The 14,238-nt window shown below is 30.0% G+C and overlaps 1 protein-coding gene across 5 annotated transcripts in view; it reads right to left on the bottom strand.

Annotated features, from left to right (window-relative positions):
- The window catches only part of LOC143085003 (uncharacterized), a 42,837-nt gene that overhangs the window by 19,297 nt on the left and 9,302 nt on the right, over nt 1–14,238 (bottom strand). Inside the window, exons 2-8 of one of the 5 annotated variants that reach the window (XM_076261122.1) lie at nt 10,803–10,987; nt 10,164–10,280; nt 8,783–10,056; nt 7,361–7,522; nt 6,592–6,721; nt 4,884–4,990; nt 312–408 (exon numbers count right to left, since the gene is read on the bottom strand). In XM_076261122.1, coding sequence (XP_076117237.1) covers nt 312–408; nt 4,884–4,990; nt 6,592–6,721; nt 7,361–7,522; nt 8,783–10,056; nt 10,164–10,271 — 1,878 coding nt within the window. In that variant the 5' untranslated portion in view covers nt 10,272–10,280; nt 10,803–10,987. Of the gene's footprint in view, nt 1–311; nt 409–4,883; nt 4,991–6,591; nt 6,722–7,360; nt 7,523–8,782; nt 10,057–10,163; nt 10,281–10,678; nt 10,762–10,802; nt 10,988–14,238 lie in introns of those variants that run through there. The other 4 variants (XM_076261124.1, XM_076261123.1, XM_076261126.1 and 1 more) reach the window with 4 other exon arrangements.

Genomic DNA, 14,238 nt, shown 5'->3' with positions numbered 1-14,238 from the left:
ACAAGACAAGACAAGACAAGACAAGACAAGACAAGACAGACAGACAGACAGACAGAAGGATGAAAAACTGACAGATTGATTAATTGATTATTGATTGCCCAACATTCAGAATCTAATACTTCATATGTTCAGGATGAGAACAAATTAACACTATTTTTACACAAAGCATCAGATTTAAACTCCCCATTCTAATATGATACAGAAAATAAAACATCTATTTAACATGCATTGCTGACATTACCTTGATGTGCCAGGACTCTAATATGATACAGAAAATAAAACATCTATTTAAGGTGCCTTGCTGACATTACCTTGCTGCTAAACTGGAAACCCATCTTTTCAATATTCCTTATAAATTTTCCTGTTTTCTGTATTCTACTGGTTACCTCTGCTATCATTAAAACTCCGCTGTAAATAAATAACATACCAATTAACACCACTATAACCTCATGTAAAGTCAAAAAATGTAGTGTTACAATTAGATACTTGATTTATGAATTTGTATTTACAATGCAATGTGTATATTTGTTTCATGTGTGTAAATTAATAAAAAAAAAAAACATCTGTATATTTCTTCAAATCATATTGGGAGGAATGATTATATCAGTTTAAAACAAAATCATATCACTGCTCTTTCTATGTAAACTTGTTTTTTCCACAAGGGAAGTTACGACATGAAAGATAATATCATGCATTGTCATCATTTTAAGTCTATGCTGTGTGGAAGATATGATTCATTAAATCATCAAAAGCTCAGTCATGGTCTAATAGCTGTAACACAACTGTCATGTTTAAATAGATTTTGATAAAACAGATGCTCAAGGCTAAGTTTTTTTGTGAAGATTCAGAGAGATCAGTTCCTGATTTTTTAAACATAATAAATGTTGCTGCTACAAAGGCAAATATTTTTCGCCATAAATCATCTAAAAAAAGAAAACCTAATTGTAAATGGTTTGATTCTGATTTAGGTGTAAAGAGGAAAATTCTAGTATCTAAAGGAGAATTATTGTCAAAATTTCCGTATGATCCTATTGTCAGAGGTTCATATTATAAATGCTACAAAGAGTATAATAAATTGCGTAAATAGAAAATGCACACATTTAAACAGTCCATCCTGAATAGCCTTGACAATTTAAGAGATTCTGATCCAAAACAATACTGGAAACTTATTAATTCTTTAAAGGAGTCTACAGATGATAGTAAAGGAAAGTCAGTAGAACCAGAAGTCTGGTTTAATCATTTTTCAGATTTGAATAAATCTCCTTCAATTAGTGAGACAAGAATTAAAGAAATTAACTCTAAAATAGAAAATATGGAAAAAAATAAAACTTTTTGTGAATTAGATTATAGATTCTCTACTAAAGAAATATTTGAATCAATATCTAAACTCAAAAGTGTTTAAGCCTCAGGTCTGGATGGTATACCTAACAAGATGCTAAAGGCAGGAAGTTTAGTTCTAAATCCTTTAATTCAGAAACTGTTTAATCATGTTTTTTCATCTGGTATTTATCCAATGCAATGGTCATCAGTCTATTTATCTGCTGTTTTTAAGTCTGGTGATCCAAGTAAACCAGATAATTATCGTGGCATTGCCATTAACTCTTGTGTTGGTAAATTGTTTAACTCTGTTTTGAATAACAGACTAGATAAATTTTTGGTAAAAGAATCAGTGATTAATCCATGTCAAATTGGATTTTCAAAAAAATGTAGACCATCTGATCATGTTTTTGTTTTAAAAACCATTATCGATAAATATATAAGTAAAAAGGGGGGTAAACTATTTGCCTGTTTTGTAGATTTTAAACAGGCTTTTGATAAAGTGATCCATGAGGGTATCAGATATAAGCTTTTAACAAACAATATTACTGGAAAGTTTTATTCTATCATTAAAGATATGTATAATAAAAGTGACCTCTGTGTTAAAATTGATAATGAAATGACTCCATGTTTTAAATCATTTATAGGGGTTAGACAAGGTGATGTTTTAAGCCCAAATATTTTTAAAATATTTATCAATAATCTACCTGACAAGTTTTTATCTTGTCCTGATCCAGTAAATATTAATAACCGTAGAGTAGATTGTCTTATGTATGCTGATGATGTAGTAATTTTTTCAGAAACACAGGAAGGCTTGCAAAAGAGAATTAATATGTTACATGAATATTGTTTAGAATGGTGTTTTGATGTAAATTTAAAAAAGACAAAAAGTATAATTTTTAACAAGCCAGGAAAATTTTTAAAATGCTGCTTACATTTTGGAGGTAAAGAGATTGAAAGTGCAAAATTATACAGATATCTTGGAATCACATTTACTTCTAGTGGTATATTTAAGCAGTGTAAAGATGAATTATACAACAAATCTTTAAAAGCTTGTTTTAAGCTACAGAGATGCTTGTCATCATCTAACCCTAGTATTGCCACTTTTTTACATCTTAATGATCATACAATTAAACCCATACTATTATATGGCAGTGAAAAATGGGGAATGTTTAGAACGGATTCAGCTGCTTGTAAAAAAGATAATGATTATATATTGGAAAAAGTCTTTGGTCAGGATTCTTCTGAAAAAGCTCATACCAAATTTATGAAATATATTCTTGGTGTAAATAGAAATTCAAGTAATATTGCTGTAATGTCAGAGCTTGGTAGATTTCCTATGTATTTTACTATAATTTTATCAATGTTAAAATATTGTCATAGACTGGAACATTTGAAAGAAGGATTACTATTTGATGCATTTATATGTTGTAAACAGTTACATAGCTCTAATGTAAATACATGGTATTCTAGTATAGATTATATTCAGAGAGAGATTGAATTACCAAATTTTGACCAATCAATTGGTTCTTTATGTCAGTATGTTAAAAATAAACTATGTAAAAGTTATTTCACATTTTGGAATAAACTTAAGTATCAAACAATTAGCTCCCAAAAAGGGAAGCTTGGTACTTATTTTTCTATCAAAAATTGTTTTAAAAAAGAAAAATATTTAGAATTGCAGGACTTCAAAAAAAGACAGTCAATTTGTAAATTAAGAATAAGTGCTCACTCTTTAAAAATTGAGACAGACAGATATTCAAAAAAGCATATAGAAAAATCTCAGTGTCTTTGTTCTAATTGCTCACTTGGTAAAGTTGAAGATGAGCTTCATTTCTTATTAGAATGCCCTCTTTATGATATTCAAAGGGACGATTTTTTTAAAGACATTTCTAACAATTGTTGTAATTTTATAAATTTAAATAAATCTTCTAAATTTTTATGGCTCTTGACCCAAGAAAATGTTACTCTTATGGAAAAACTGGGCTGTTATATTTGTGACTGTTTTTAATTAAGGAGATCAGGTATGAACACTGACACTAAGTCAAGTAAATAATTTGAGAATAAATACATATACATGTATAATGTAATTTTATTATTCTTTTATTCACAATATATACAATGTATGTGGTTTTTAGCTTGATTCTGACCAATGCTTATATTCCAAATATATATGTATATGCCTCTATTGTTGTTGTTACCAATTATGTAAATCAATTGTATCTGATTTTATGCCCTTTATGGGCCCTGTAATTTGGGAAATAAAAATATTCTATTCTATTCTATTCTATAGTTCTGTTTTGTCACATTTTCACAAATATTTTTTTAGAGTTGGTTGCATTCTGAATTTTAAAATAAATAATAACGAGAATATGTTCCAATAGTACATAATATCCTATTCAAAAATCACATATACCGCGTACATGTTCTACAAAACAGAAAATCTGGGTCAAGAGCCTTACCTGGCTTATATTATTAAAAAAAAATATGTACAATTGTCCGAAGTTTCAGTTTGATGTGACCAAAACTTCATAGTTAAAAAAAAATTAGAATTTAAAACACATTACTAACAGGTAGCACTTGTAGGTAAACGGACAGAAAGTCAGGATAAAAAGTCAAAAATAATAAAATGACAATTTTTCTAATATACAAGAGAAAAATATTGAAATATTTTGTTTTTATTATATATAATTAATTTTAAAGTTTAGAAAATTGTACATAAGCTTTGATAAATGCAAATTTATTAAATTTTAATCAGGTAAATGATATATCTATTGGCACCATGAAGCCATTTAAGTGGCTAGTTTGACACCTTATTTTCATATTTAACAATTATTTCATCATTATTGATGTTGATGAAATAAATTTTAATAGAAAGTTGCTTTATATATTATTGTTAAAAGAAATTTTTTTTTTTTTTTCAAAATTAGTGTTTTCTTGTCCAAAAAAAAATAATTTCAAAACTGAGTTGTAACTTTTTGTCCTGTGACTTTTTGTCCGTGACTTTTTGTCTGTGACTTTTTGTCCATGACTTTTTATCCTGCGACTTTCTGTCCTACATTCCACTTATAAATCCAAAGAGAAAAAGTTATCTTCCCTATATATATGTAAAGATGTAATAATTAAATATCAAGCAAAATATATTCTATCTTTGTAAATATATTAAGATTACGATTTTAAGATTAAATCACATTTATGCAACTGTAGTACAAGTGAGAGGTTTAGCGCTATAAAACCAGGTTCAATCCACCATTTTCTACATTTGAAAATGCCTGTACCAAGTCGGGGAATATGACAGTTGTTGTCCATTTGTTTGACATGTTTGACGTTTTTTATCCTTTGATTTTTGCCATCTGATTAGGGACTTTCCGATTGAATTTTCCTCGGAGTTCAGTATTTTTGTGATTTTACTTTTTATTGCTAAATTGCATTATGTATCAAAATATGCAAAATAAAAGCCGACTCATTGTGTTCTGCTAATCTACAATCATGACAATAAAGAATGTTACAACATTTAGAGATTATTCAGTATTTGGATATTGATGTCTACATTAAATTATTTATACCCTTTCTTCAACACTCTGTTAGCTTCCGTCAAATAGTCTACCAAATTTGTCCCCATTAATGACAAACAAAACACAGCAATATCTAATGAGCTGTCTTTCAATGGAATCTGGAAAAAATAATGACGCTTCCGTTGATAATGTCATTTAAATACACAAGGGACCTTTCCCTAGATGCTGGATTAGTGAAGTAAATTGTTGACAACAGAAGTGCATAAGCTGTGGAACACAAAAAAATATATAAATACACATATTTTATGTATACATCTTTCAATATTAAACTATAAATATTTAAATGAGTATAATGAATTACAAAAAAAAAATGTATAACAGGATAGTTGAATATGTGTTTTGTTTAATTGAGGTCTGGAGCTTGCATGTCAGTTAACTGCTAGTAGTCTGTTGTTATTTATGTATTATTGTCATTTTATTTATTTTCTTTTGTTACATCTTTTGACATCAGACTCGGACCTCTCTTGAACTGAATTTTAATGTGCGTATTGTTATTCTTTTACTTTTCTACATTGGCTAGAGGTATAGGGGGAGGGTTGAGATCTCATAAACATGTTTAACCCCGCCGCAATTTTGCGCCTGTCCCAAGTCAGGAGCCTCTGGCCTTTGTTAGTCTTGTATGATTTTAAATTTTAGTTTCTTGTGTATAATTCGGAGTTTAGTATGACGTCCACTATCACTGTACTATTATGCATATTTTAGGGGCCAGCTGAAGGACACCTACGGGTGCGGGAATTCTCGCTACATTGAAGACCCATTGGTTGCCTTCGGCTGTTGTTTGCTCTATGGTCGGGTGGTTGTCGCTTTGACATATTCACCATTTCCTTTCTCAATTTTATTTCATATAAGCATCTTTGTTTTCTTAATTTTTAGTATTTTTTAAAAAGGTAAAACTGCCTACACTAACTAACAAAGAAAAGTGTACATTTGAAATGTTGTCAAGTAGTTTAATTTCAATAAAGCAATAACATAGGTTTTTATTAATTTTTTTCTGTTTGTTTTTTTTATATTTTTGTTAATTTCCAAAGTACTTAAGAATAAATTATGCATGCATGTACAGTTATCATTGGTTATATAAAGTTTAATTAAAAATTGAAGAAACAAGAATGTGTCCATAGTACACGGATGCCCCACTCCCACTATCATTTTCTATGTTCAGTGGACCGTGAAATTGGGGTCAAAACTTTAATTTGGAATTAAAATTAGAAAGATCATATCATAGGGAACATGTGTACTAAGTTTCAAGTTGATGTAACTTTAACTTCATCAAAAACTACCTTGACCAAAAACTTTAACCTGAACTTTGCACTATCATTTTCTATGTTCAGTGGACTATGAAATTGGGGTCAAAACTATAATTTGGCATTAAAATTAGAAAGATCATATCATGGGGAACATGTGTATTAAGTTTCAAGTTGATTGGACTTCAGCTTCATCAAAAACTATCTCGACCAAAAACTTTAACCGGACGGACGGACGGACGAACGGAGGCACAGACCAGAAAACATAATGCCCCTCTACTATCGTAGGTGGGGCATAAAAATATCTTCCTTTATGTTTGTCAATATGAATAAATAAACATTGGACACAAATTTATGAAACCAGAACCAACAGATACTTGTAAGATTAACATTGCTCAAGTATCTAAATCCCCAGTATTAGTTTTAACTGGGTTCCTAACCATCAACTAATCTGGTACCTTTTCAATATTACACACTGTCACATGTTCATTCAAAGCCACAAGATCAAAGGAGTGCACTTTGTTAGGTACATTTCTGGCTATCTTAGCATCACCACACCCAAAATCTCCTATGACTGCTGTACTGGCACTGAAAAAGAAGGAAAGGATCTTTCTTACAAAAATATGTGGTCTGTCACAGATTTTACACTTAAAAGGATTTATCATGTATATTGATAACTGTTTCAAGTATGGATAAACACATACCCATCATTTTGTAACTTGGATATCTTGATTTTGTGCTGGGATCTTCATAGCAATAATATAGGAAAACATAGGTATTAATCAGGTCAGAAACCTGTTATTCAGTGGTTGTTGTTTGGCACTCCAGTTTCCCCAAACCAATAAAAAATAACCACCACAATATTGCTAATAGGTTTGAAAGTGATGTTTAATAACAACAATCAATAATCAAACAACAAAAGATGAGACAAGTACAAGTTTGATAGAAAGGGGTGTCATCTCCAGAATTCCTGAAAAAATATAACTCTCTATCAGGTTTCCCCAAAAATATCATCATTTATTCCATAGTTTATATGTACATGATATAATGTAAATAAAAAATTCCCACAAAAAAGGCCCAATACTGAATGTCTGCAAAAATAAAAGATCAAGCCTACTTCCTTTATAAATAAAAAAGGCCTTCTGTGCCTCATAATACAAAACTTAAGCATATATATGTGTGTATACATGTATTCAGTATTTACAAGAAAAAAGAGTAGACACTGACTCTGCTTTGATCTGTTTGATGATAAGATCTACTGGATTAGTTGGCCATTTGTTCACCTGGTTCTGGAAACCTTCATGGTAACAATTAAATGCTTCTGTATCTCCCTTGAACAACTGTACTGCTTCAGATCCTGTCTGGGTATACAGCTGCTCATTAATAAACCTAAAAAAAAGAGTTATCTCCCATTACTTCTGTATCACCCTTGAACAACTGTACTGCTATAGATCCTGTCTGGGTATACAGCTGTTCATTAATAAATCTAAAATAAAGAGTTATCTCCCATTACTTATATATGGTGTTTAAACCACTGTTTCGATACCATGCATTTCCTTTTTAATTATTCTCAAAATATTTTGGTGTTTCAAATTTCTAACAATTAGACAATATACGTATAGTGTCTTGAAATATGAAATTTATTTGTATGAGGCTTAGAAACGGGAAAATGCGAGGTTCTATCGAGCATTTTCCCGTTTGTGCCGAATACAAATAAATTTCATATTTCAAGACACTATACGTATATTGTTTTTATACTGAAATCGATAAAAAAAATAAAAAAATAATAAAAATATGAAACAAATATTATTAAAAAAAAGTGTTAGGAATTTCCCCCTTGGGATACCATTTTGGGGTATTTCCCTATGAGCGTAGTCTAGGCGGTAAGCATTGACAATTTAAGGAATTAGAAAGGGAAAATGAATTTAATTAATAACATTTGATAAACATGGTATATAAATTACCAATTTGAAGACATAACAGGTTTAAATTCATAAAAGTTTGACCATTGCTACTACACATTGTCATGGTTGTGACGTGACGCTGTAAGTAGGCGGGGCGTTATAGGTGAGTTGAGGTCATTGACGTTTAAAGCTAACGTTTATACGTATAGCTTTATCTGTATAGTAAAATAGCTGATTGCAGTATAACTTTATTTATCATGCAATTACAATTCAATGAATTAGCAAATTATTGTTCAAACGAAATTTACAGAATAAAGTTTTTCTTTTAAAATGAGTCGAGTATATAATATTATTTTTGTCTTTGGTTCTCTAAATTATATGATAATAAAATTGTTTAACCAAAAAAATATCATGCGTACTATAGCTGTCATAATTGATTTTCTTTTTTGTTTTATTATATATATATTGTTTATGTTATATTATTAACATATCCATTATAACTAACATTGCCTATATAACTTACATTGCCTATATAAATACCATTGCCTATATAAATACCATTGCTTATAAAAATACCATTGCCTATATAACTACCATTGCCTATATAACTACCATCATTTTGACCATTGCCAATATAACTACCATCATTTTGCCCATTGCCTATATAACTAACATTGTCTATACCACTACCATTGCCTACTTAACCAACATTGCCTATACAACTACCATTGCCTAAATAACTCACCTAAACCTAGCAGATTTCAGTTGGTCCATCATTCTTTCACGTAATGATACTGGAGGCTTATGTTTGTCTTTTCCTGACTTTTTCTCTTCTTTCTCTGGGTTGTGTTCATGTTTTTCTTTCTTGTCCACCTGATTACCAGTAGACTGGGAACCAGTCTCTGTTTTCCCTGTACTGCTAGAGTTATCCTTTGAACTGATACTTTCACCTAGAACTTTTTGTAGGGTTGACACCTTAAAAGGTAACTTTTTACTTTCTTTATCATCTCTGAAGTTATGCTTTTCAGTCTTATGAGCTTTAAACTTTTCAAAGTCACTTAATGTTTTTTTTCCTTCTGGAACTGTTTTCACAGACTCCTCTGTCTTGTTTAATTCTTTAACCTTTTTACTGCTTTGTGGAATTTTTAACACATCATTTGACTTTTGTGAACTATTTTTCTTATGTAAATGTGATTTTATATCTTTAGATGATGTATTGGTTGTTTGTTCTGAATGAACTATTTCATCTTTTGACTTCTTGGAACTTTTCCCCTTAATTGTTGTAATATTATCAGTACCACTTGTTTGTTCGGAATGAACTATTTCATCTTTTGACCTCTTTTTGGAACTTTTTGCCTTACTTATTTTAATATGATCAGTACCACTTGTTTGTTCAGAATGAACTAATTCATCTTTTGACTTCTTCTGTGAACTTTTTCCTTTACATGTTTTAAGATGTTCAGAACAAGCACCTGTAGTTTGTTCAGCATGAACTATTTCATCAGTTGAACTTAATGTTTTTGCTTTCCTCATTTCATCCAAATGTTTATACTTATTTTTCTTGTTTGAATTCTTTTTCTTTTTTCTTCTTTTCTTTTTTGCTTCTATTTCAGAAGTTTCTGAATTCGAAACCTTTTCACCAACAGACTGTTCAACATCATTGTCATTTTCAGAATTTTCTTTCTTCATTTTTTTCATCCTTTTCTTTTTACCTTTTTCAATTGTTTCAGGACTAACTGTATCAACTTGATTTTCTGGATCATGTTTCCTTTTCAATTTTTTCAGTGTTTCACTTGGTTTCTTTTCTACGATATTCTTCCCTTCACTTTTAAATTGTTCCAGCTTTCCTAGCTTTTTTTCAGTTTTCAACTGTTTAGATTTAATATCTGTTATGCCATTATTTATTTTATTATCCTCATCAATCTTCCTTTGTTTTACTGGTATATCTTCATCAACTTGTAATATGCTTTTTCTTTTTTTCTTTTTCACCTTCACAACAGACGAGAGAGTAAGTTGATGCTGTAAAAAAAATTATAGGACAGTTGATGATCCGTCAAATAAAATTTACAATGTCAAAAAGATACAAGTGAAAACATGTGAAAGCACTTTTTACACCTTGTTCTTACCTTTTGAAATAAGTCATTTATTAAGGGACCTCCAGTAGAATCAAATAATTGTTTATTCAACTGTACTGCACTGCTATCCACCGTCCAATCTGATAAGTCAAAGTCCATTCTGTAAATCTAGGTGGAAGAAAACAAAATATTTGTTAATCATGTTAATTGTTACTGAAAATACATGTATCTATCTGGTGTGACATATTTTTTAAAGCTTTTAACTTTTGTTACTGAAGACCATCATAATGGTCCTCTTAATACATGTATTGATTGATTGATTGATTGATTGATTAGTGTATAACGCCACTTTCAACACTATTGTGCTATTATAATTATGTGGAGGTCATTTTTTATTGGTAAAGGAAACCATTTCCTGGTGAAAACCATATTATATGTATCCAGTTATATACTTTTTTTCATGCAGAAATTTTTCAAAGAAAAAAAAGTCTGATTTCACACAGCCATGGATATGCATAACATGATAGAACCTTTTATCCTAATATTTACTAAAAATTTCAACATACCTTACTTAAGTTTGATATACTGTAGTTGTATTACAAGTGTATAATTCTCTACCAAAACATAACTTACTTAAGTTTGATATACTGTAGTTGTATTACAAGTGTATAATTCTCTACCAAAACATACCTTACTTAAGTTTGATATACTGTAGTTGTATAACAAGTGTATAATTCTCTACCAAACACTAATTATGCTGATAAAACTTCAGTCCTAACCATCTAATAAACATACAAATAACCAAGACAATCAGGGTACTAGGCAACAACATCAAATAATACCAAATATCCGTTTCCATGGTTTCATTGTAAAGTCTGAAAATATATTAAATGTACAAATGAAAAACCTATAGGGGTACAAGGGAATCAGATTTGAAAAAAATACATTTAATTAATAGCAACTGCGTCTGTAGTCACATTGTATATAACTATAAGGTCTATAACCCATCTTTCAAAGTTACAAGGGCCTGAACTCTTTATACAATTAAAACACACCAGTTTGCACCAAATCTTTTCAGACAACTAGTCTGAAGACCAATACTTCCTATTTTTCCTATGTTAGTATGTGATTGGCAAAAACTTAATAGTGCTAATAAATTTTTACTATTTGGGGTCATCAGACTAGTGTTTAACGGTAGAGACTGGCAAAATACAAATCCAAGATTTCAAGTGATAAAATTGAGAATAGTAATGGGGAATAGGCCAAAGTAACAAAAACCTAACCAAAGAGCAGAAAACAGCCAAAGGACACCAATGTGTCTTTGATACATTGAAATAATGTCATCTTGAAGAGCAAGGAAATGAAGAAACAGTTCAACATAAGTGAATCTTAAGGTAATTCAAAATGATTGGTTGACACTCATTGACTAGATATTTTAATGTTGTCATCAGAAAATACGGTCATGACGGTTGAATGTAACCATTTTGGTAAGAGCATACTGTCATAACTGTGAACATGTTAAAGGCATTGCTGTCTGCAATGTTATTTTAATGACCATTTTTTAAGAATTGATATATACTATTCTTAAATAGTCAAAGGGAAATAACTTTATTTCAAATGACAAACTGCAAAGTTTCTGTACATAATGGTATAAGAAGGCTGTTTAGAATCTTCTAGATACCTATTATGTATATATATTCACTATATTGGATAGTCTTCTGTGATTATTTCTTATGTCTTAGGTCCGAGTACACAGTTATTTCGTAGTGCATTTCTTTTAGACAATAAATGTAAATAAAAAAAATCCCACCTGCGCTTTCTCAATAACATTTTTACAGTATGTTGTACTACTTTTGGGACAAATTATATCAAAATTATAGAAAACTTCATCAGCTCTAACTCAAAATATGGACAATTTTGTGTTAAGGGGGTCTTGAAATCTTTTGACAGCTTCCGAAGTGCTAATTTTTGACCTTTTTCAGCTGGACCTAATCACTACTTTACCTAAATATTTATGACCCAAATTTTTTTACAGTGTCATTTCACCCCCCAACTTGTTATATGAGGCATAAAACATGGAGAATTAAATTTGGAAGGGGTATAACAAAAATTGGCAAGTAACACACTGTCCACATTAAGGACTATATTTGTGGACAACGAAAATCAAAGGACGATAACTGTGTACTCGGACCTAATAGGATAGAAAAAGTTGACCAATCTTTATAAAACTTGGTATGACATAAGCTTAATATATTATAAGACTGCTTACAAAGTTTCATAACAATAGGATATATATTATAGACACTATGATTAATTCTATATTCAACTTTACGTGATAAATTTAAACGTTAAAATTGAGAAATTTCAACTATCAACATTTGGGGCTTTTAAAATTAAAATATTGCAAAAAAATACTTTTAAAATGCCTTAATATATAATACATCATGTATTTAAAGCAATAGAGTACTCATTTGATATATCAGACTTAGCATACTTTTTCAAAAGTCAAATTTATATGAGCCTGTGACTAAAAATGGAGGTTTTCCAATGAAGGGGAGCCTTACATGAAGATGTAATATTTTCCAGCAATTTTAAATTTGTGAAGCTTTTTGATTATAAATAATCCTTACATATGTACTTATTGTACTTTAAATGGAAAGAAAACATACAAATAACATATCATATTAGTTTTAAAATTATAGAAAACTTCATCAGCTCTAACTCAAAATATGGACAATTTTGTGTTAAGGGGGTCTTGAAATCTTTTGACAGCTTCCGAAGTGCTAATTTTTGACCTTTTTCAGCTGGACCTAATCACTACTTTACCTAAATATTTATGACCCAAATTTTTTTACAGTGTCATTTCACCCCCCAACTTGTTATATGAGGCATAAAACATGGAGAATTAAATTTGGAAGGGGTATAACAAAAATTGGCAAGTAACACACTGTCCACATTAAGGACTATATTTGTGGACAACGAAAATCAAAGGACGATAACTGTGTACTCGGACTATGTTTACTGCATATTGCTGTTTAATTTATAAATAATATGAAGCAAAGATTTCTTATTGTTGTTGTACCATTATTCTTTTTCATACTGTAATACCCAGAAAACATAATTTTTTGCTTTTGTATTTGCTGTAAAAAATGGTAAACAAATGACCATTATAAAGAACACCCTTATTGTCTGTGTTGAACACTTAGTATATTTACATGTAGTTATCTGTTTTTTATTTATCTGTTCCATATTTGATTTTTTGCCAAATTTGTTCCTTTTCAACATTGAAAGGTTTGGACTGTCCCCTTGCCATCATTGGTATCAACTAGTACTGCCCACTGTTTTACTTACGGTGCATATCTTGATTATGGTGCCTGGTACCAAGCCTCCATGGTTCATCGGATATTTAAGCCTCAAACTTTTTGCAGGATACCAGATGAAGTTAATGAAAACTGACATCTTGAATGGTATAAAAGCCATTCATTATTCAATATACATACAGCAAGACCACAACACAAAAAAAGATAACAATCATGGTAACAAATTCAACATTTGCTTTCACCAAAACCTGTGGCTCACCTCTAAATCAGCCTCTGATTTGAATTTTCAGACTAAACTTTGAACCCTGTCATTGTATGACATTCAATGCATGTGACAACTAATCTTGTTTTAAAAAGGAGGAAAGGGGTGTATAGCTTTCTTGTTAATAAAAATATGACTATAATAATTAAAAAGATAAAGATTGCAAGCAGGTGTAAATGATTAATCAAAAGAAATGCTTTAAAAAAAGTCCTTGTTTTAATTAAAAAAAAGTGTTATTTTTCATACAATTTACTCAATTAAAATTGTTATACATGATGTACATACATGAAATACATATAAATTAAATGATTTGTGATTCCATTACAAAATGTTTATCAATATATATGCTCTTTTTTTAATTTTTTGATCGATAGTTATGTTTACCAAGTTTACAACTATAAACGTTCAACTTCAGATCTGATCATCAAAAACACTAGTTATTTATGCTATCCTATCTCTCTGTTCTTTTTTAAACTTTTACCATCAAAATAATTCTGTGTTTGATTTTAGATACCAGTAATCTATCCGTCTATCTTCTAACTTA

This window comes from Mytilus galloprovincialis, chromosome 8 (genome assembly GCF_965363235.1).
Source record: "Mytilus galloprovincialis chromosome 8, xbMytGall1.hap1.1, whole genome shotgun sequence".
Lineage (NCBI taxonomy): Eukaryota > Metazoa > Mollusca > Bivalvia > Mytilida > Mytilidae > Mytilus > Mytilus galloprovincialis.
This window is presented reverse-complemented; position numbering and strand designations above follow the sequence as displayed.